General features: G+C 39.5%; 1 protein-coding gene across 2 annotated transcripts in view; it reads left to right on the forward strand.

The window, feature by feature from the left end:
- Positions 1-80: 80 nt before the first annotated feature.
- Positions 81-19,944, forward strand: part of xrn1 (5'-3' exoribonuclease 1) — a 30,190-nt gene continuing 10,326 nt past the window's right edge. Inside the window, exons 1-29 of one of the 2 annotated variants that reach the window (XM_015361300.2) lie at positions 81-462; positions 1,128-1,360; positions 1,463-1,560; positions 1,670-1,779; positions 1,912-2,022; positions 2,388-2,473; positions 2,562-2,649; positions 4,561-4,729; positions 5,170-5,237; positions 5,673-5,807; positions 6,690-6,759; positions 6,855-6,960; positions 7,217-7,306; positions 8,022-8,178; positions 8,305-8,424; positions 12,481-12,650; positions 13,129-13,246; positions 13,558-13,653; positions 13,862-13,965; positions 14,319-14,450; positions 14,597-14,759; positions 15,270-15,383; positions 15,690-15,788; positions 15,949-16,064; positions 16,451-16,597; positions 16,722-16,811; positions 17,908-18,043; positions 18,217-18,273; positions 19,748-19,880. In XM_015361300.2, the coding sequence (XP_015216786.2) occupies positions 388-462; positions 1,128-1,360; positions 1,463-1,560; positions 1,670-1,779; positions 1,912-2,022; positions 2,388-2,473; positions 2,562-2,649; positions 4,561-4,729; positions 5,170-5,237; positions 5,673-5,807; positions 6,690-6,759; positions 6,855-6,960; positions 7,217-7,306; positions 8,022-8,178; positions 8,305-8,424; positions 12,481-12,650; positions 13,129-13,246; positions 13,558-13,653; positions 13,862-13,965; positions 14,319-14,450; positions 14,597-14,759; positions 15,270-15,383; positions 15,690-15,788; positions 15,949-16,064; positions 16,451-16,597; positions 16,722-16,811; positions 17,908-18,043; positions 18,217-18,273; positions 19,748-19,880 (3,391 nt within the window). In that variant the 5' untranslated portion in view covers positions 81-387. The remainder of the gene's footprint in view (positions 463-1,127; positions 1,361-1,462; positions 1,561-1,669; positions 1,780-1,911; positions 2,023-2,387; positions 2,474-2,561; positions 2,650-4,560; positions 4,730-5,169; positions 5,238-5,672; positions 5,808-6,689; positions 6,760-6,854; positions 6,961-7,216; positions 7,307-8,021; positions 8,179-8,304; positions 8,425-12,480; positions 12,651-13,128; positions 13,247-13,557; positions 13,654-13,861; positions 13,966-14,318; positions 14,451-14,596; positions 14,760-15,269; positions 15,384-15,689; positions 15,789-15,948; positions 16,065-16,450; positions 16,598-16,721; positions 16,812-17,907; positions 18,044-18,216; positions 18,274-19,747; positions 19,881-19,944) is intronic. The other variant, XM_015361299.2, reaches the window with a different exon arrangement.

A 19,944-nucleotide genomic window follows, 5' to 3' on the forward strand; every position in this document is an offset into this window, starting at 1 on the left:
CGGCAGTAATTGACAGTTTTAAAGTCCATAGGAACCTTTACTGTGAGTCGAAGCAGTCCGGGACTGATTATTTGTCGGACAAATAATAAGAAAGGGAAACAATTTAACGTTTGAACAAAAAGCTCTTGCTTTATTTAATCTTGGCGAAAGATTAGGAAAAAAATGAAATTTCGTTACAAGTCTTTTAGTGGAAATTGATGAATTGTTATTTTAGCATTGTACTGTATCCATATCAGTCTTACGTCACAGCAATTTCGAATTGACCGTCCGCACTTCCCCGCTGGCATAGAAGCAAAAATAAAAACTGGCCTCCGTAGGAATATAAACTTTTACTGCAACACTGCAATTCATTTTTTTTTAATCTCTCGGGACGAGGTTGTGGTAAGGATGGGTGTACCGAAATTTTACCGATGGATTTCGGAGAGATACCCTTGTTTGAGTGAAGTTGTTAAGGAACATCAGGTAAGAATATATAGGCCTTACGAGTTACACCATACAACCCTTCCTTCTGATTCTGATTTAATTGCATAGCTCTGTCTGTTTATTTTTTCTATAAAATAATTGAGCTTCAGTATGAGTTTTCATTTTCTGTTTAGTTTAGACCGCATAAATGACTGTTGTCATTAAGAAGCAATTGTTTTTTAAAGTTGTTTTATGAGCGGAAACATCTGCAATTGAATACAGTAGATACAATAAATATAAGACATTTTGGTTTTAGTATCTCCCTGACAACAGCAGTTTTACTTGATTTGTAAAAACATGCTCAATATGTAATTTTGTCCTGTTGCTGCGAACAGAACCAGTAATAATCCTCATAGTTGCATTTGTAGTCAATACATCTAAACGATATTCTTATCTCTTTCTCTCGTTACAGAGGTCGCCTTTTCTATGTATTTATTATTTTTAGCTTCTATCCAGGGCGGCTAACACGTTGGTTTATTTTGCTTTGGGAAATATTGTAAATTAGTTTTTATATTTAAAGCTTCATTTAAGAGCGCACTCTCGTAGACTTTACAGCCGAAACAGCGACATTGTTGCAGTTCACTTTGAGGCGCAGGCGACCGACTTAATGTTGCTTTATTGCCCGGTAGAGGCTAAAGGCAGTCTGTTTCTGTCCCTTGCTTCAGATTCCTGAATTTGACAACCTGTACTTGGACATGAATGGCATTATTCATCAGTGCTCCCACCCCAATGATGAAGACGTGCACTTCCGAATCTCAGAAGAGAAAATATTTGCCGACATTTTTCACTATCTGGAAGTGCTGTTTCGTATCATTAAGCCGAGAAAGGTCTTCTTCATGGCCGTGGATGGAGTGGCTCCTCGCGCAAAAATGAACCAACAGCGCGGAAGGCGCTTTAGGTAACAACACGGTTTGTTTCGTGTACCACGGATTCAAAGGTAGTCTGTCTGGGAGGTTGATACTTTATGGGCAGTGTTTTTATTTTTTTGTTTTATTTGAAGGTCAGCAAAAGAAGCTGAAGATAAAATTAAGAAGGCCCTAGAGAAAGGAGAAGTTCTTCCTACAGAGGCTAGATTTGACTCCAACTGCATTACTCCAGGTAGCTACTACACAGCTGGGGCTATGTTGACACCTCGCTCATCTTTTGCCTTGTTTTCTGACATGTTTGTACTGTACCCCTCAAATGCCTTTTCTCTTTTTTTTTTTAGGAACAGAATTTATGGCCAGACTCCAGGAGCAGCTGGAGTATTTTGTGCATAACAAAATATCCACAGAAAAATCATGGCAGAGGGTGCGAGTTTACCTCTCCGGTCATGAGGTATATAATTAAATAGAGAAACAGAGTAATTCGATACGTGATGTGATTTATGTTCCGGTGTACCTCTGCAGTCTCGAGAGTTTTCCATGCTAGGTATTATGATCACAAATCTGCTATTTATTTACTGTACAGACCCCTGGAGAAGGAGAACACAAAATCATGGAATTCATTCGGTCAGAAAATGCCAGGCCAGACCATGACCCCAATACCAGGCACTGTCTTTATGGTTTGGATGCTGATCTGGTATGTATTTTTTAGTTTGAAAAATGCATGCATTTTCATTTGATTGTACATGACTTTTAAGCATTTAAAGGTGTTGCCTTTAAAAAAAATTGAACTACGGGATTGAACAACTTTCGTTATAAAAGTGCTTATTAAATAATTTTAGGATGCTAATAAAACTATCATGAGTACCTTTAGTTGTCACTAAACCTCCCTCATTAACAGACTGAGATTGTAGTATAAGGTCTTCCCAAAATGTAAACCTAAGAGCTGTTATGAAATGTCAGAGCAAAATAATTATAAATGTTTCCAGTAGAATTAAAGTAACTTTTTCTTACCTGCTGGCTAAATATTTATACCATTTTCTTTTTCCTTCTTCCATGTAGATAATGCTTGGGTTGACAAGCCATGAACCTCACTTCTCTCTTTTGAGAGAAGAAGTTCGTTTTGGTGGTAAAAAGTCACAGAAAAGGCAAGTGCATAAGTCAGTGCCATTTAATATTTGAATTTCATGTTGCTCCTTCTCTTTTTGACACTTATGCGTGTTTTGTTTTATATAGAATAAGTACACCTGAAGAGACAACATTTCACTTGTTGCACTTGTCCCTGATGAGAGAGTACATCGACTATGAATTTTCAGAGCTGCGGGTAAGTAATAATAAACTCATTATTTTCACCTTGGAAATATACACAGTATATTATTTTAAAATATTGGTTGCTCGTTGTGATGCATTTCCATAGCATATTTAGAAGAGCTTCATTTATTTTTTTTATTTGAAACTGGAATTGCAAAAGTTTATTTAAGGATATCTTTGACAGCAGTCTTGCCACTCTGTATTCTGGTCTCATAAGTATGGAGGGTAAACAAGGCAGGGTCTAAATCCATCCATTTGGCCAGAATATTCCAAACCAGTTTACAATTATATTGATCAGTTGTCCTTTTGATGAGACGTTAAACCAAAGTCCTGGCTACTTTAAATAAAATCCCATGGCACTGTTCACAGGGGTGAGTCGTTTACTCCAGTCTGGCCTACCTGAAGGCCTCCATTTAATTTAACTGGTGAAGTAATTTCTTAATTCCTCAACTGGTCTGGAATGTAGCGATGCTTCCTTGCATCAGAGAGGTAGATGGTGCACATCTGTGGTGCGTGAAATGTATCACCTCATGATGTGTAAAATGCTTTGGGATCTTTTGGGGCGAAAAGGCAAGGATTTATCTTGAACATTTTCCAAGTTCAAGATAATATATCTAATAACACTGCTAATATATCAGTTACGTCAGTACCTTTCATGTGCTATGGCATGTGAATTTACTGTTTGTATCCTCCTCTTGGAACAGGGGTTAGGAATAGGAAAATGACAGATGTGGTTGCAGACCCAACTGTATCAGAGAGATGTTTTCATTATCTCTTGCATGCTGTCACTGTTCTCATACGCTGTTATCCCTTTTCAGTTTTAGAATATTTCAACTGAGCTTTACGTCTTAAAATGTGTGTCTGTGGTTGCCATTGTAAAATCAATTTTTAATATAAGATAGATGGTGTCACAGGTTCCAGTCTGGAGCCTTGTAATTCCTTTTGGGAAATTAAAAGAAATACGTGGCTTTGCTTTAGAAAAAAACAGTGGCCTGCACGAGTCACAGGCTTTGAGACCACAGTTAGTTATACAATTCGAATAAAGTTGTAAACTGTTGCAGTGCTTTCTCTTATTATAATTAATTACACTTATATAGCGCTTTTCTGGACACTCCACTCAAAGCACTTTACAGGTAATGGGGACTCCCCTCCACCACCACGAGTGTGCGACGGCAGCCATAGTGCTCCAGAACACTCACCACACATCAGCTCTCAGTGGGGAGGAGAGCAGAGTAATGTTGCCAATTATCAGGAGGCCATGATTGGTAAGGGCCAATGGTAAGGGATTGGTAAGGGCCAATGGGAAATTTGGCCAGGACGCCGGGGTTACACCTCTACTCTTTTCGAGAAACGCCCTGGGATTTTATAATGACCACAGAGAGTCAGGACCTCGGTTTTACGTCTCATCCGAAGAACGGCGCCTGTTTAGGGTATAGTGTCCCCATCGCTATACTGGGGAATTAGGACCCACATGGACCGGAGGGTGAGCGCCCCCTGGTGGTCCCACTGACACCTCTTCCAGCAGCAACCTTAGTTTTTCCCAGGAGGTCTCCCATCCAGGTACTGACCAGGCTCACACCTGCTTAGCTTCAGTGGGTTACCAGTTGTGAGTTGCAGGGTGATATGGCTGCTGGCTTATGCATCTCTGCATTAATGATATGATTGTGATTCTTAGTTTATCGTTAAGTTTGAACTGGTGAAAAACAGGTCTTATTCATTGTGTGTATCTGTGTGAAGTTTTTGAATGTGACAAACTACATAAGAACGTGGAATTAAATGTTATGAATGTTCTTAAATACCAAAGTATCTAATGCAATCTATTGTGGCAACCTTTGAAGTTTTGTGCTACTATACCTTCTTTTATTTTCTGTTGTGCTAAATTCTTCAGACCTCCTTTAATATTGGTTTATGCACTCTTTTGAAGGACAAAATATCTTTTGAGTACAACCTTGAGCGGATAATTGATGACTGGATATTGATGGGTTTCTTGGTGGGCAATGATTTTATACCTCATCTACCTCACTTGCACATCAACCATGATGCACTGCCTCTGCTCTATAGAACCTACATTAGCGTTTTGCCAAAACTAGGAGGTAAGCATATATGAACGACCAGATGTAATCGAAAGTCTTTCTAACCCAATTTGCTGAAGCAGATTGTGATAGAATAAAGCATTTATCTTCATTTATTCTGTAAGCAGACGCTTTCATTTTTGCATGCTGATGTTTCATTACTTGATAATGACTGAAGTTACTGAGTCTACTATGAAATTTGTTTTGAAAGTTGGCCGCGTATCTTCTGTGTCCCTTGCACAGTCTGTTCTTTTCAGCTTTCAACAGGGCCTTAACAACCTTGGAAAAAATACCCTTAATAACTGAATCAAAACAAATGGACTATTTTGTTACTGTTTCGATAAGATTGATCCATTTGCCTCATGAACAGTATGTGTGTTGAAACAGTATTGTTTTTTACCTATAGCCGAAAACAAAGGAATGTTTTTGTCAGGTTATCTGACTTTTTTGTTTCTCATCAGGCTACATTAATGAAAATGGAAACCTAAACCTTGCCAACTTTGAGAAGTACCTTGAAAAGCTATCTGAGGTAACACATCATTTAATTTGAGACAAAGCTATCCACCAAAATTATTTTGTGCCATGAACATTATCATCAAAATGTTCTTGAAGTGAAATTCTTAAATTAAGGGGGGAAAAATGACCGTTGAAAATGAATCTTGAGTGTTTTACGAGATTTATTTGCATATATTGATAACTGCATTGGGAAATATCTGTGTAAACCAATGTAAAAAATAAATGTGTAGTTTTCTTGAAAACATTGTGTTTTCTAGGCTTTTATTGTGAGCAAGGAGGAGTGTAGCCAAATCTTTTTGAAAACACACTTTAGATTGGAATAGGATATTGTTGGGGTAGTACTGCTGAGTGGGTTAGGATGCTGAGCCTGGTTAGCTATTAACAACCAACAGAGCAAGTTTAAATTGATTTCTCCTGTAACCTTATGTTCTTCTTCTCCTATAATCAGTTTGACCGTGAACATTTCAGTGAAGTTTTTGTGGATCTGAAGTGGTTTGAGAGCAAGGTGGGGAATAAGTACCTAAACGAGGCAGCAGGTATAGCGGCAGAAGAAGCCAAGAGTCGTGAAGGAAAGAGAAACAAGGTAGGAGAATATTCCTAATTCAACTGCAGTTATCTTATATGTTCATTTTCCCATTTAAGCCTGGCCCTGGTGTGCACTGTTTCCGTGACTGTGACCCACGGTGTTTTAACAAGAACAAACCTTCATCAAAAAATTACATCACGACTGTGACTAGGATGCCCAGAATGGCACTTCCCAGGTAGACTTCTGACCACACTAATCCTTCTCAGTTCCCGGTGACCTCCATGATGTCCCTCACTTTCATGAGGGGACATGCCTCTCCTCCAACCAGAGCTGGGCCTCCTGATTTTGTAGTGTATCATTGGCTCAGTATCTGCTCTTGCCAGAGGGGCCTGCTCGCAGTGCCTTATTCTTCCCTTTGGGCACAAGGAATGAGGTCGTGCATCGAGACACTGTTGGCAATTCCAACTTGGGTTGGTACATAGAACTACATGATACCAAGAACATAGCAGTTTAGACCCATTTCTAACTCTTGACTGATTTGGCAGTTGAATTTCATTTCTGAAAAACTACTACATACCAGTGGTTCTCTCTTCTTTGATGGCCAAAGTTTAATTTTGGTCCCATTACTTTATATTAAAGTACTTTTGTCTTTAATAGAAATATGTCTGGTTATGCAGTTAACATAATTGGTGAGAAAACCTAGAAATTCCTAGTTTCTATTACTTTTTTATATTGCTATAGTCGGAGTTTTCTGAGAATAGAATGAAAAAATATGATAAATCGTGACCATTTATATAAACAGTTGTAAATAAATATGTACAAATTTGTAAAGTGAATTGTAAAATTGAAGGTCTTAAATGTTACCTGCATTTTTCAGGGTGTTTGTTTGCAATTATCACTGACTGTATGCTCACAAGTTCTTGTATTATACGTGTTAAGATGCTGGAGGACTCCCTGTGTTTAGCTGCTCTGGATGAGAATAAAGACACTGAAGGGCTCCCTACCAAAGGTAAATCCCCGTGACAAGACACATAATCGAATTACACTTTGTGCCTAATATAAATAAACATCTTTTAGCATGTCCTCCTGTTGCTTTAACCTTAGATTGCGTTGAAGAGGATGGTGAAGATGATGACATGTTTGAGACAGAATTCAGACAGTACAAAAGAACGTATTACATGACCAAAATGGAAGTGGAAGTAGTTTCGGAGTAAGTCATGTTTGCTTTGTGCTACAATGATCGCTTTGTGAGGGAGCTCCTGCTTAAATAATTGTAAACGTGATCATTGTGGCTTTAAATTGCTGATAAGACGTTTTAACATAAATTATTTCTGGAAAAGATTTTCAGCTATCTGTCACTGCATACTTAATTGGAGCTGCTTTTGTTTTTGAAAAATTAAAGTCGTTTGAGGGTCATGTGTAGATGCAAGATGTGAGCGGCTGTCAACACTGTTTTTCTTTCCTAGTGAATTCCTGGCTGGTCAGGCAGAGTGTTATGTCAGAGCAATACAATGGATCTTGCACTACTATTACCATGGAGTTCAGTCTTGGAGTTGGTAAGGCTTCAGTAATCATGTAACCTTCTCAGCATTCTATTTTTATACATTTTTAAGATTATAAATCTATGTGGTCTTCTCGATGAGAGCTTCATCCTTTCAGCAGATGCCTGAGTAATACGTCCTATGCAAAAGAACGAGGATACAAATGAAAGCTTTTATTGAGGGGGTCTCTATTGCAATTAGAATTTTTAAAAAAACACAAAGTGAATCTTCAGAAAATGAGGAAATGACCTAAATAGTAATTAGATTAGAATAAAACATTATTGCAATATTTGATTAAAGTATATGCATAGATTTGTTAATACAGAAGTTTTCTGTTTCTCATTGTTTTGGGTGTGAATATCACCAGAGAAGGTGCAGTGCAATTGCTGAATAGTGTGTGTAGTACTTAGGAGGCTGTTGGAGGCAGGGCATCACTCAAGCTCATAGGCAATCAATTGGCTGATGAGGAAGAAGCTGAAAATGAATTGGAGTTTCACTGGCAGTTTGTGAGACGTATTGTTGTTTGGACACTTCTGAAGTCAGAATTGTGGAGCACGTGTTTTTCCTTCAGAGTGCCAAGGGAAAAGATTGGTATATGCACCAATTGATTTAAACTTGAATTAGTAAAGGACGTCTGCTTTTAGCGGGCATAAATGACTGATTAGTTTCTAATAAACCATGTTGCACTTCATTTATGCATGCTCTTACTTCTGTCTCCTCCTTATTTTAGGTACTATCCTTACCACTATGCTCCTTTCCTGTCTGATATCCGTAACATCAGCAAATTGGAAATGCGGTTTGAGATGGCAAAGCCTTTTATGCCATTTGAACAGTTGCTCGCTGTCCTTCCAGCTGCCAGTAAAGACCTGCTGCCAGAGTGCTACCGGGTTTGTGATTTTTTTAAACTTGGATTACAGCTGTAACTTGGTGCAATTCCACAGATGTGTTCTTAATGCTGTAAAAAAACATATCTGTGAATGATGTATAAAAAAAGTTTTTCTTCCCTTTTGCAGCATTTAATGACATCAGAAGGATCTGCAATTATAGAATATTATCCACTTGATTTCAAAACTGACCTGAATGGTAAACAACAAGAATGGGAGGCCGTTGTTCTGATTCCATTCATCGATGAGGTAAATGTATTCCTAAATAAGGCTTTACTTAACTTAAAAAAAACACATTGCATCGCAGAACACGCTTATTTCTAAGCATACAGCTGTCAGTTTTAATTAAAAATGCATCTCTAGCCTCGTTGGAGTCTCAAGGCTCTCATTATCTTTAGGCTTCATATTGCCCGGGTGTGCTTTTGTATCTTGGAAATGGTTATAATTTGGTACCAGGGCAGGTCTGTTGGGTGGGCGATTCATCAGATTAAAATTGTAATTGTACATCTTTGAGCAACAAGGGCCCCAGGTGCATGGTCATAAGCTGGTGTATCCCCATCTAGAAGTTTGGTGGCATGTACTGAATCACCAGCACTCATTTTGAATATGAAAAACACTCTTAGATTTTTAGAGTCCAGTGGGTGATGGGACTAGCATGAGCATTATTTTGGTCTCATGCACATGGCAGTGAATTTATATGAGCTGTAAACCATGAAAATTGACGGCATGGATCTTCACTAATGGTTTTTGGAGCTGATGTCATTTCACTAGGGTAAAACCTGACCGCCTAGGTCTATGAGCGCAAACAGGTAGCTGCCAAAATAAAGGAAAAACTTGAGTAAATGAGGGGTACAGAGTATATTGAAAGCAGGTGGTTCCACCCAGGTGTGGTTTGTGAGTTTATTAAGCAACATCCCATTATGCTTAGATCATGTATAAAAATGCTGGGCAGGCCGGATTGCCCATTATTTTGGCTATCATGGCTGGAAGAAAATATCTCTGTGAATTTGAGAGAGGAGTGATTTTTGCGGGACATTTGGCAGGAGCTTCAGTGACAAAACTCAGCTTGCTGATGTTTCATGAGGAACTGCAGCTAAAGTGATGTTGGCATGGAGGTCCGAGGGAAAGACATAATTAAAGTATGGTTAACTGTGGCCAAAAGTGCATAATCCTTGACCGTGATGCCTGTGCATTGGTTCAAGATGCAAGTCAAAACAGATGAGTAAGTCTGAATCATTTGCCTGTAAATGTCAATCTAAGGCATGAACAGGCAGTTGCATCAAGTACAGTCTGTCGAGTACTTCGCAGAGAGGTACAGTGGTGCTAGAAAGTTTGTGAACCCTTTGGAAAACAAATAGAAAACGAGAACCCAATAAATCAAACAACACACAAAAGGATATACTTTTTCATTCATTTATTGATCAAAATGATCCAACTTTAAATGTCTTTTTTGATGGAAAAGTGATGTGAACCTATGCTTGCAATAACTGGTGTGACCCCCTTGAGCAGCAGTGACTTCAACCAAACGTTTCCGGTAACTGTTGATCAGTCCTGCACATCGGCTTGGAGGAATTTTGGCCCATTCCTCCTTACAGAGCTGCTTCGACTCGGTGATGTTGATGGGCTATCTTGCATGAACTCCCTGCTTCAGGTCCTGCCACAATATTTCTATTGGATTAAGGTCTGGACTTTGACTCGGCCATTCCAAAACGCAAAATGTCCTCTGCTTCAACCATTCTTTGGTAGCCTGACTTGTGTGTTAAGGGTCGTTGTCTTGCTGCAAGACCCAACTTCTGTTGAACTTCAGTTCACGGATGGATGCACTGACATTGTCCTCTAGAATTTGCTGGTACAATCCAGAATTCATAGTTCCGTCGATGATGGCAAGCCTTCCTGGTCCCGTGGCTGCGAAACAGCCCCAAACCATGATACTGCCACCACCGTGTTTCACAGATGGGGTGAGGTTCTTATGTTGGAATGCAGTGTTTGGTTTTTGCCAAACATAAAGTTTCTTATTTAAGCCAAAAAGTTATATTTTCAACTCATCTGTCCACAGAACATTCTTCCAGTAGTCTTCTGGCTTATCCAAGTGGTCTTTAGCAAACTTTAAACAGGCAGCAATGTTCTTCTTGGAGAGTAGTGGCTTCCTCCTTGCTATCCTCCCATGCACACTATTCTTGTTCAGTGTTTGCCTGACGGTGGACTCGCTAGCCAGTTTAAGAGAAACCTACAGATCCTTAGACATTACCCTGGGGTTCTTTGTGATCTCCTGGAATATTATATGCCTTGCTCTTGGAGTGATTTTGTTGGACGACCACTCCTGGGGAGTTACAATGGTGTATAATTTTCTTCATTTGTACACTATCTGCCTGACAGTGGATTGGTGAAGTCCAAAGTCTTTTTGTAACCTTTTCCAGCCTGATGAGCATAGACAAGTCTTTTTCTGAGGTCCTCAGAAATCTCCTTTGATCGAAGCATGGCATGCATTCACAAACCTGTGTGGTGAAGACCAGACTTTGGTAGTGAAGACTCAGGTTTATGTTTTTTTAATAGGGCAGAGCCACCCAAGCTCACACCTGATTGTTATCACATTGATTGACACTCCTGACTCTAATTATCCCCTTAACTGAACTGATAATTCTAGAGGTTCACATACTTTTTCCAACAAATACATTTAATGTTGGATCAATAAATGAATGAAAAAGTACATTCTTTTGTGTGTTATTTGTTTTATTGGGTTCTCTTTATCTATTTGTTTTGACTAAGATGAAGATCTGATCACATTTTAGGTTGAATTTATGCAGAAATTCAGAAAGTTCACAGGCTTTCTAGCACCACTGTATGCTGTGGTTGGGTTGCAGTGCATAAACTCCTTATTACACCTAAAAATACACTTTTACCAGTACACAGGTGCAAAGAACACAGGCAGTGGCCTACTAAGCAGTGGAAAAAAAGTCATATGGTCATATGAGTTGTCCTTCATCCTGCTCTCCACAAGGTATGCCAGAAGAAGCCTACAGGCTCGAGTGCTTGTTGACTGCAGCGAAGGGTTCTGGCGGCTCTGTGTGGTGTGGGGAGCATTTTCCTGCCGCAGTTTAGGTCCACTCAGCTGATCACAGGGCAAGGCACATGCCAATAAATACAAAGCCATTCTGAGTGATCATGTTCATCCTGTGGTGTAGAATGTCTATCCTGGTGGAAGTGGAATCTTCCAGGAAGACCATGTCCCCGTTCACAGGGCAAGAGTGGTCACTGAATGGTTCGATGAGTATGAAGACAGTGTAAACCATGTGCCATGGCAGTTCCAGTCACCAGATCTCAACCTATTCGAGCACTTAGAGGATTCTAAAGTGGCGCTTGAGCAGCATTTCCCACCACAACTAACCAAACACCAAAAGATGGAATTTCTCCAATAGAGTTCCAGACACTTGTATAATCTATATCTGAAGCTGTGAAGAGGTGAAGCTGGTCTGGTGGTACGTGGTGGCCTAATGCCACTTTCTGTTGGCGTTTCCTTTATTTTGGCAGTCACCTGTATCTTGAACATATGTGTGAATCATTTCTGAAACTATTCCAAAGCCAGATGCCAACCTCTGGGTAACCTCATTCATCTAGATGTTCCTTTTCACCAGCTCTTAGGTCTTGATATAGGCAGTCATGTCATGCATGACAACCTGAGGCTCTTGGACCTCCTGTTAACCTCTCGGGATTCATGCACACTTTTGACCTCTGCTGAACTGTTGGCAAAAAGTATCGGGGGATCTCTTTCCCGCTACAGATCATTTATTTGTAGTAGAATTCAGTAGAGTTTCTGCATTGATTTACTGGGAACAATAAGTTTGTTTTTGGGCTGTAAATTCATGTTTATAGTGATCAGGCCCGATTCAACTCATTTGTCCTCTGACCAAGAAAAATAGAGACCTGTGTACCTCTTAAGAAATAAACTTTCAAATTAGCCATGTTTCTGTAATGAATGTAAGCACCCTAAAAGTGTTAACTGCCTCTTATATTGTAGTTTCATTACTTTTTGAACGTTGTTTTTGTATATTTTTATTTTTTTAGCTGTGACATTTTTTCCTACGAATGTATTAGATGAAGTTCAGATACAAATAATGTAATTTTGTAAAACTTCTTCATGTTGAGATCCAGCAAGTACGCAGATATTTTTTGAAGATGGTAACTGTGTCTGTCAGCCTGTAACACAACAGCTTTGTTCTTAAGGCGGTTGGCCTAGTTTGTGCTCATCTTCGTGCCGAATGCTGCTCTACTACGATAGAATAACAAAACAAATGCAATGTTTTCCAGAAACGTTTGCTGTCAGCAATGGAGCCCTATAACGCGTTCCTGACAAAAAGTGAGCAGGAGAGAAATCGCCACAGCGAGTGTGCTGTGTACTGGTATGACAAAGACACGGATTTCCAATACCCTTCACCGTTACCTGGCAAATTTCCTGACATCGTAAAATGCCACGTCAGGTAATTCATTTCTTATTCAGAAGTATATAGATAAGATACTTTTTGAATCGACAGGTCATTGCATTGTTTAAGAGACATAAAAACTGTGCCATAGAGCAGATAGATACTCCAGTGTTTTTTTACCCAACTGTGGGGAAAAAAATCTGATGAGTTTATGATGGTAAAAGAAAACCTAGTAATAAAATTAAACTTAATTATTGCTTTAATCAATTTTTGAAAAAGTAAAGCTAATCTCGTGCTGTGTCTTGATGTAGTTTTCCAGTTTTTCTTCTTTGTTGACATTTATTGGTATGAACCTGAGTACCAATCACCACTGAGTTGAATTAGCTAGTATTTGCTAACTGAACCAAAGGAGCCCACAGTTTGTGTTTCTTGCTCAGGATGAGTTTTTTTTGTTGCGATTTATTGGAACCCTTACCTTTGTTTCCTGTACTCAGGTCTGCTGTACTTTTAAATAAATATAAATGTTTGTTTCCAGGCATGAATTAATTTCCATGGATGCCTGGCGTGTAGATCCCAGCTACACGCGTCGTAAAGTGGACCCTGGTGCTCTGTATTTCTGTGGCTTCCCCACACTGAAGCACATCAGACACAAGGTGAGTTTGCAAAGGCTAAATGGCCTTACTGGCTAAAGCAGTAAAGAAAGCTGTTGGGGTCATTAGATGACTTATAACCAAGACTGCACAGGAAGTGACGGAGGGCTTGGCTGAAATCTGCTGGATGTTGATGAACCATGTTGATGAATGATTTGTGACGCTGAAATGGGAGATTATAAAAGGAAATGTCATTGGAATGGCCAATCAAAAAAATCCAGTGCAAGATCTGCCGAAAATGTATGTGCAGTTTATATGTGCTGTATATGTGTACGCATTAAGATTAATGGACAATGTTTTACTTATTTCCTCAGTTTTACAAAAAGAAGAATGGTGTGCAAGTGTTTCAGCAGAGCAGTCGAGGGGAAAACATGATTCTGGAGATCATCCCGGAGGATAATGTTGAGCCCGTGAGTGTTTAGAGATGACACAGTGCTGGAGGACTGTCCAGTGTCCTGCGAAGGGTAGACTCTTGTCTGGGGAACGAAAACAAAATCAAAACTACAGAATGGAAGACGCTTAAGAGATATGTCCCCATTCATCTGTGCACTCTTTATTTTCTTAGGATCCAAGGCGTCAGTTTTAAGTGAGCTTTGTTGTGTCCATTTAACCCCTTAGGAATGTGCTGATGTTGCATCATCGGTGCTGGACAAATCAGTCTTTGTGAACTGGCCTCATTTGGAAGAAGCTCGGATTGTTGCCGTGTCAGATGGAGAAACAAAGTAAGATTACTTGGAAAGCGTTGGAAGATCTGAACTTCAAACCTGAATGTTTTGAAAAGAATTGAGACCACTTTTGTGTGCGTCCTTCTAGGTCAGGAGCTCCTTTATAAAGAATTAGGCATCTGCAACTTACTTTTTTTCTCTGTGAAGTAGAAGGTTTATATTGGAAGAGTCTTTTATAAATAAAATACTGATTTAAAGGTAAAAAAGCTCTTCACGTTTGATAGACTTTCGTACCTACTGTATATTGGGTAGCAGATGTTCAGTGTTAGCCAAGAAATTTGAGTACAGTTGTGTTTGTACCTTTCAAACAAATGACACTTTTTTCTCTGAATCTAACTTCTTTATTTCAGATTTTATTTGGAAGAGCCCCCTGGTGTACAGAAACTTTATTCAGGCAAAACGGTGCCACCAACAAAAGTGGTTTACTTGAGTGACAAAGAACAAAGCATATGGCTGAAAGAAGTACAAAGCACTGTAGAGTTGTACGTAATGTATTCATACTACCATCAAGACTGATTATTTTCTGTAATAACTGTAATCAGAAGAAATATCTAAAAGCTTTTATATTTACCATGAATTCTGTGTATTTTTGATGGGTTAAATGAAATCCTATTGCTTTCATCCACAGCTACAACAGAAGAAAGGGCATCATTATAAATGAGACTGCTGTGTTGCTCTACGGCCAGTTAATGACTGGACGCAAATATGTTTTAGATCAGAAAGGTGGAGTTCACCTGGAGAAACAGTGGGCCAAGCAGATAATTCCATTTGCTTATCAAACAATTGTTCAGGTAATGTCTCAATTTTAAGAAATTGTTTAAATCTTGAAAGAATGCAATGGAATAAAATTCCAATAAAATTTGACTTAATAATATTGAAGGAACATGTGATTGTAAACAAGAGGAAGCCTTTCCATCCCTTCTGGTTGCTTGAACCTAATTGAATCACTGAAGTCATTCATCCATTTCTTGAGGGTTTTGATAGTATCCACTGCATGGATGTGGCTGGGTAGCTTGTTTGAGACTCCCATACCCGTTTGCCACATATTCTCAATTGTAAAATCTCTAGTTTCCACTTGTGTCCTGGGGTTAGTTTTTCACTGTTGGTGCTGAAAAAATACACGGGGTGAATTTTGACCACATATTTCAGGATTTGGAAGACTTCACTTCTTGTCTGTCCATGACTGAAGAGATTTAGTTCTTTTAAATTGTCAAATTGGTAATCAAAAAAACATTTTAGTTGTGAATTCTTGTGGGGAAAAGGTTTTTAAATATATTTACTTTGTATTTTTTATTCAACAGGATCTTAAAACCTTCGATTCCTCTGTCTCTTGTTTTAAAACATTGGAAGAGCTTTTCACTCCTGGAACTACAGTATTCATGCTGGGAAATCCCTACTATGGCTCAGTGGGCGAGGTTGGTATTGCAGGCATCCTTTCAGTTTGAAATAGATTTGAAAAAAAACCTTAACTGGCAGATCCCATTGAACATAAAAGTTATGTATTTTAATATCCCCAGTATTTTTGTACTTGTAAAATGGTCATCTTTGACCTTTGTTTGGATCCCCAGAGCATTCATAAATGGCTCTAATTACAATGAAGGTACTTTGGAGAGAAGTTCAACAGCAGAGCTTCAAACTTGTTTTTGTGGGTAGCCGTGCCTGTATAATAAATTCACCTGCACTGTTGTGATAGATCAGTCCCTTTGTATGATCACTTACAGGTACTGGATTCCTCCGATGTCATCAGTGAAGGTCGGTTCAGGGTTCTCTTCACTGTTCCCTGTGAACCTCAGCTGGATGCCTTAATACACAATCAGCACGTAAGTGCAATTTGAACAAGGTTCTAATGCTGAGTACAAAAGCTAAGAGACCAGTTAGTACTAATCTTCAAAGATGTGCAGAGGTGGTAATTTTAAATTTGTGAAGCAGATTCCTTTTTTAATATTTTTCTCTTTGTTTTGTTGTTCTTTTTTTTCTCAGAAATACTCAGTGAAGTACAGCCCTGGCTATGTTTTGGCTAGTCGACTCGGAATAACCACATACCTTGTCTCTAGGTTTTCGGGAAGTATATTTATTGGAAGAGGTTCCAAACAAAAGTAAGCTATTAATTTTTCTACCTTTTATCTTTATACACGGGGTGTATAAAGTACTTCAGGTGAAGGCTCCACAACCGAAACGTTGCATGAGATGAGACGGGCAATGCAAAACCCCTTTTTCTGTAGCAACATTTGTTATCAAGCTGATATGTGACAAAATTATTTGAGAACCACAACTGACCCCTCGATCGTGTGTTGTGATGTAAGATAAAGACATTTGGCAACAACAGCCAAGAAAGCCAATCTGTTTTTGCCGATACTCATTGGAGAAGCTTATAATTAAGATTGCATGAACCCCTGGTTATGACATTTCTCCTTAACATTGAGAAATGTGATGTATTCAGCATTATATTTGATCAATTATTGTGCTTATACTTTTTCTTTAGCCCACATGGAGAGCAGAAAGTCAATGTAGGGCTCAATCTGAAATTCAATAAGAAAAATGAAGAGGTGCCGGGGTACACAAAAAAATCTGGGAATGAATGGCTGTATTCTGTTGCTGTGGAAGAACTTCTTGCAGAGTATCTGGAAAGGTTTGTAACCAGTTAAATTCTATTGCGACAATTAAATGTACTTTCAGGATTTTAACATTTGATTTTAGAAGTCCTGCACTTTTATTATTGAAAAACATGTCTCTGCTTTTTATGTGCATTTTAGGTTTTCTGAGATTTTCAGCTATGTTTCAAGAAATAGCCATGAAGATGTCTTTTATGAAGATGATGTCTGGCCTGGAGAAGATGAAAATGGGTATGGTTAGAAATTACCGTTCTTTCCTACATTTCCGCTTGAGCTGGGTCCTGTAGTTCAGAGGTTCCAGAGTATTGTCGTTAACCTACTAACCATGCTTCCCTAGGTAGCACTGCAGAAGTGGCCATGTGCTGTTTGTCTTGGCTGGGTTTGTAACTGGCCAAGTATTCTCAAGTTTCTGCTTGCCACGTAATTTGTGATCGTGCAGGTTATCAGACAATTCTGCATCTGTCCTCCTTTTGTTTGCCAAACCTTTAATGGAGTCAGCTTGCAGTAGGCGTAATATGATGGCTTGATTGTGCAGCATAGTAAAACGTTGTTCATCTATCTGGTCTGGTAGAGGTTTGTAGCAGTGAGCCATGTTGGTTAATTACTGAGTCCAAATTCAGGGCACGTGAAAGGACATGAAATTCCAGAGCTAATGCAAGAAACATCAAATGCAAAAAGAACAGAAGCTGCAAGCTAAAAAGTCATCAGAATCACTATGGTGTGGATAACTAAATGGAATTAATTTTAATTAATTTATTGCTTACACTTATATAGCACTTTTCTGGACACTCCACTCAAACCGCTTTATAGGTAATGGGGACTCCCCTCCACCACCACCAATGTGCAGCATCCACCTGGATGATGCGACGGCAGCCATTGTGCGCCAGAACGCTCACCACACATCAGCTATCAGTGGGGAGGAGAGCAGAGTAATGAAGCCAATTCATAGATGGGGATTATTAGGAGGCCATGATTGGTAAGGGCCAATGGGAATTTTGGTTAGGATGCCGGGGTTACACCCCTACTCTTTTCGAGAAACACCCTGGGATTTTTAATTACCTCATCCGAAGGACGGCGCCTGTTTACAGTATAGTGTCCCCGTCACTATACTGGGCATTAGGACCCACATGGACCGCAGGGTGAGCGCCCCCTGGTTAGGTGTTGCACTAACACCTCTTCCAGCAGCAACCTTAGTTTTTCCCATGAGGTCTCCCATCCAGGTACTGACCAGGCTCACACCTGCTTAGCTTCAGTGGGTTGCCAGTTGTGAGTTGCAGGGTGATATGGCTGCTGTAATTACCTTACATCTTTCAAATTTCAAAACCAGAGCTGAGAAAGTTCAGGAAATAACATCCTGGCTGAAGACTCATCCAGTGAGCTCCTCTTCGCGTGCTTCCTGTGATCTCCAGATCCTGGACACTGCGATTGTGGAGAAGATTGAAGAGGAGGTGGACAAGTGCAAGGTAATGCAGAACAGTTGACTTAACACAGCATAATTAACCAGAGTGCTGCACTTCAAAGTGCTAATATACCATCACTTACTTAGTGAGTTAGAAAATGTTTTAGCAAAATTAGGGTCACAGTTTTCATGTGAAAATGTTTTCCCCCCATTCTCACTACATTTTCTGTTTTGCAGCAAAAAAGGAGCACCAAGAAAGTACGAGTCACTGTGAAGCCACATCTTTTGTACAGAGTAAGTTTTACTCTTCAATCGATTATTCAAGGCAATTTTGTGTGTGGATAGTTTTTCATTTTATCTGAAGAATAAATGTTCAAAAGTCCATGAATCACAGCATGCCCAAGTGCTAATTCCCCTTTTTTTGCCTTTAATTAATAATAACTGGTTACACTTATATAGCACTTTTCTGAACACTACAATCAAAGCGCTTTAGAGGTAATGGGGATCTTCTCCACCACCACCAGTGTGCAGCCCCACCTGGATGGTGCATTGGTGCCCTGGTGTGCCAGAACGCTCACCAAACATCAGCTATTAGTGGGGAGGAGAACAGAGTGATGAGGCCAATTTATAGATGGGGATTATTAGGAGGCAATGATTGGTAAGGGCCAATGGGAAATTTGGTCAGGACACTTGGGTTACACTCCTACTCTTTTCGAGAAACACCCTGGGAGTCAGAACCTCGGTTTTACGTCTCATCCGAAGGACGGCGCCTTTTTACAGTATAGTGTCCCCATCACTATACTGGGGCATTAGGACCCGCATAGACCACTGTCTGAGCGCCCCATATTGGCCCCACTAACGCCACTTCTAGCAGCAACCTTAGTTTTTCCCAGGAGGTCTCCCATCCAGGTACTGACAAGGCTCATACATGCTTAATCTATAATGGGGCATTCGTGCCTTCGATTTCATTGTGACGATTCTCATGCCTTAACCACACATGCAGTATAGCCACAATCGCCAGGGTTGTGACTTGCAAGCAACTGGCTAATGCAAAATGTCTTTTTAATGCTCAGAATTAGTGGAAAACGTTTAAATCAAATCACTTAGCTGCTGTAATAAAATTATCAAATAAAATCTGACATTTAAGGTATATTATTACAACTAAGGTTTTATGAAATATGCAAGCAGGCTAGTCAATAAGCAAAAAAACTCATAACCTCAAGTTGTAAAGATTTCTCCAAGAATATACGCTAGCGGTCAGTATGACAACAAACACACGAAATAACAGGCAACATAAACATGCAAAATACAAGTTACATTATTTACAAACAAGGTGTCTCCGGGGCCTATATCCTGACCAACCAGAGATCCCTAGCCTGCTACCAAGTATTGAAATCCTACACCTACACAGACCAACAGGAAGAGAAAAATGTGCCTTCTAAGCCAAACAATAAATGTCATTCAGTTAAATTTCTCTATAATTCAGGATGCTACAAAGTGAATGGGAACCTATCTCCCTATTCTAAAAATGAGTCCAAATCTTCTTGAGTGTAAATCAAATTAACCTTTCATCATTTTTTAATCATTTTTCATCATAATGGTTTTTATTATTTCTTTAATAAGAGCTCTCAGCCTGGTGACATACAGTATAAGCAGTGTGTCCCCAGTATGTTTGCTGTGTGTCCATGAGGGCAGCGACAGTTCTTTATGGCCTGTTGCTCTCAATACGTGTCTCCAGTGTGACCAAGGCTTTTCTGTTCTCTGGCAGCCATTGGAGCAGCAACATGGAATCATTCCTGACAAAGATGCAGATTATCATCTGTTTGACCGCGTTGTCAATGTCAGGGAGAACTTCTCTGTCCCCCTCGGACTTAGAGGAACTGTCATTGGAATCAAAGGAGGTAAAGAGATGCTCTCCAAAATGCTTGTTATATACATTTCCTATCACCTTTAATTCAATTCCTA

The sequence above is a fragment of the Lepisosteus oculatus genome, chromosome 13, assembly GCF_040954835.1.
Source record: "Lepisosteus oculatus isolate fLepOcu1 chromosome 13, fLepOcu1.hap2, whole genome shotgun sequence".
Taxonomy (NCBI): Eukaryota; Metazoa; Chordata; class Actinopteri; order Semionotiformes; family Lepisosteidae; genus Lepisosteus; species Lepisosteus oculatus.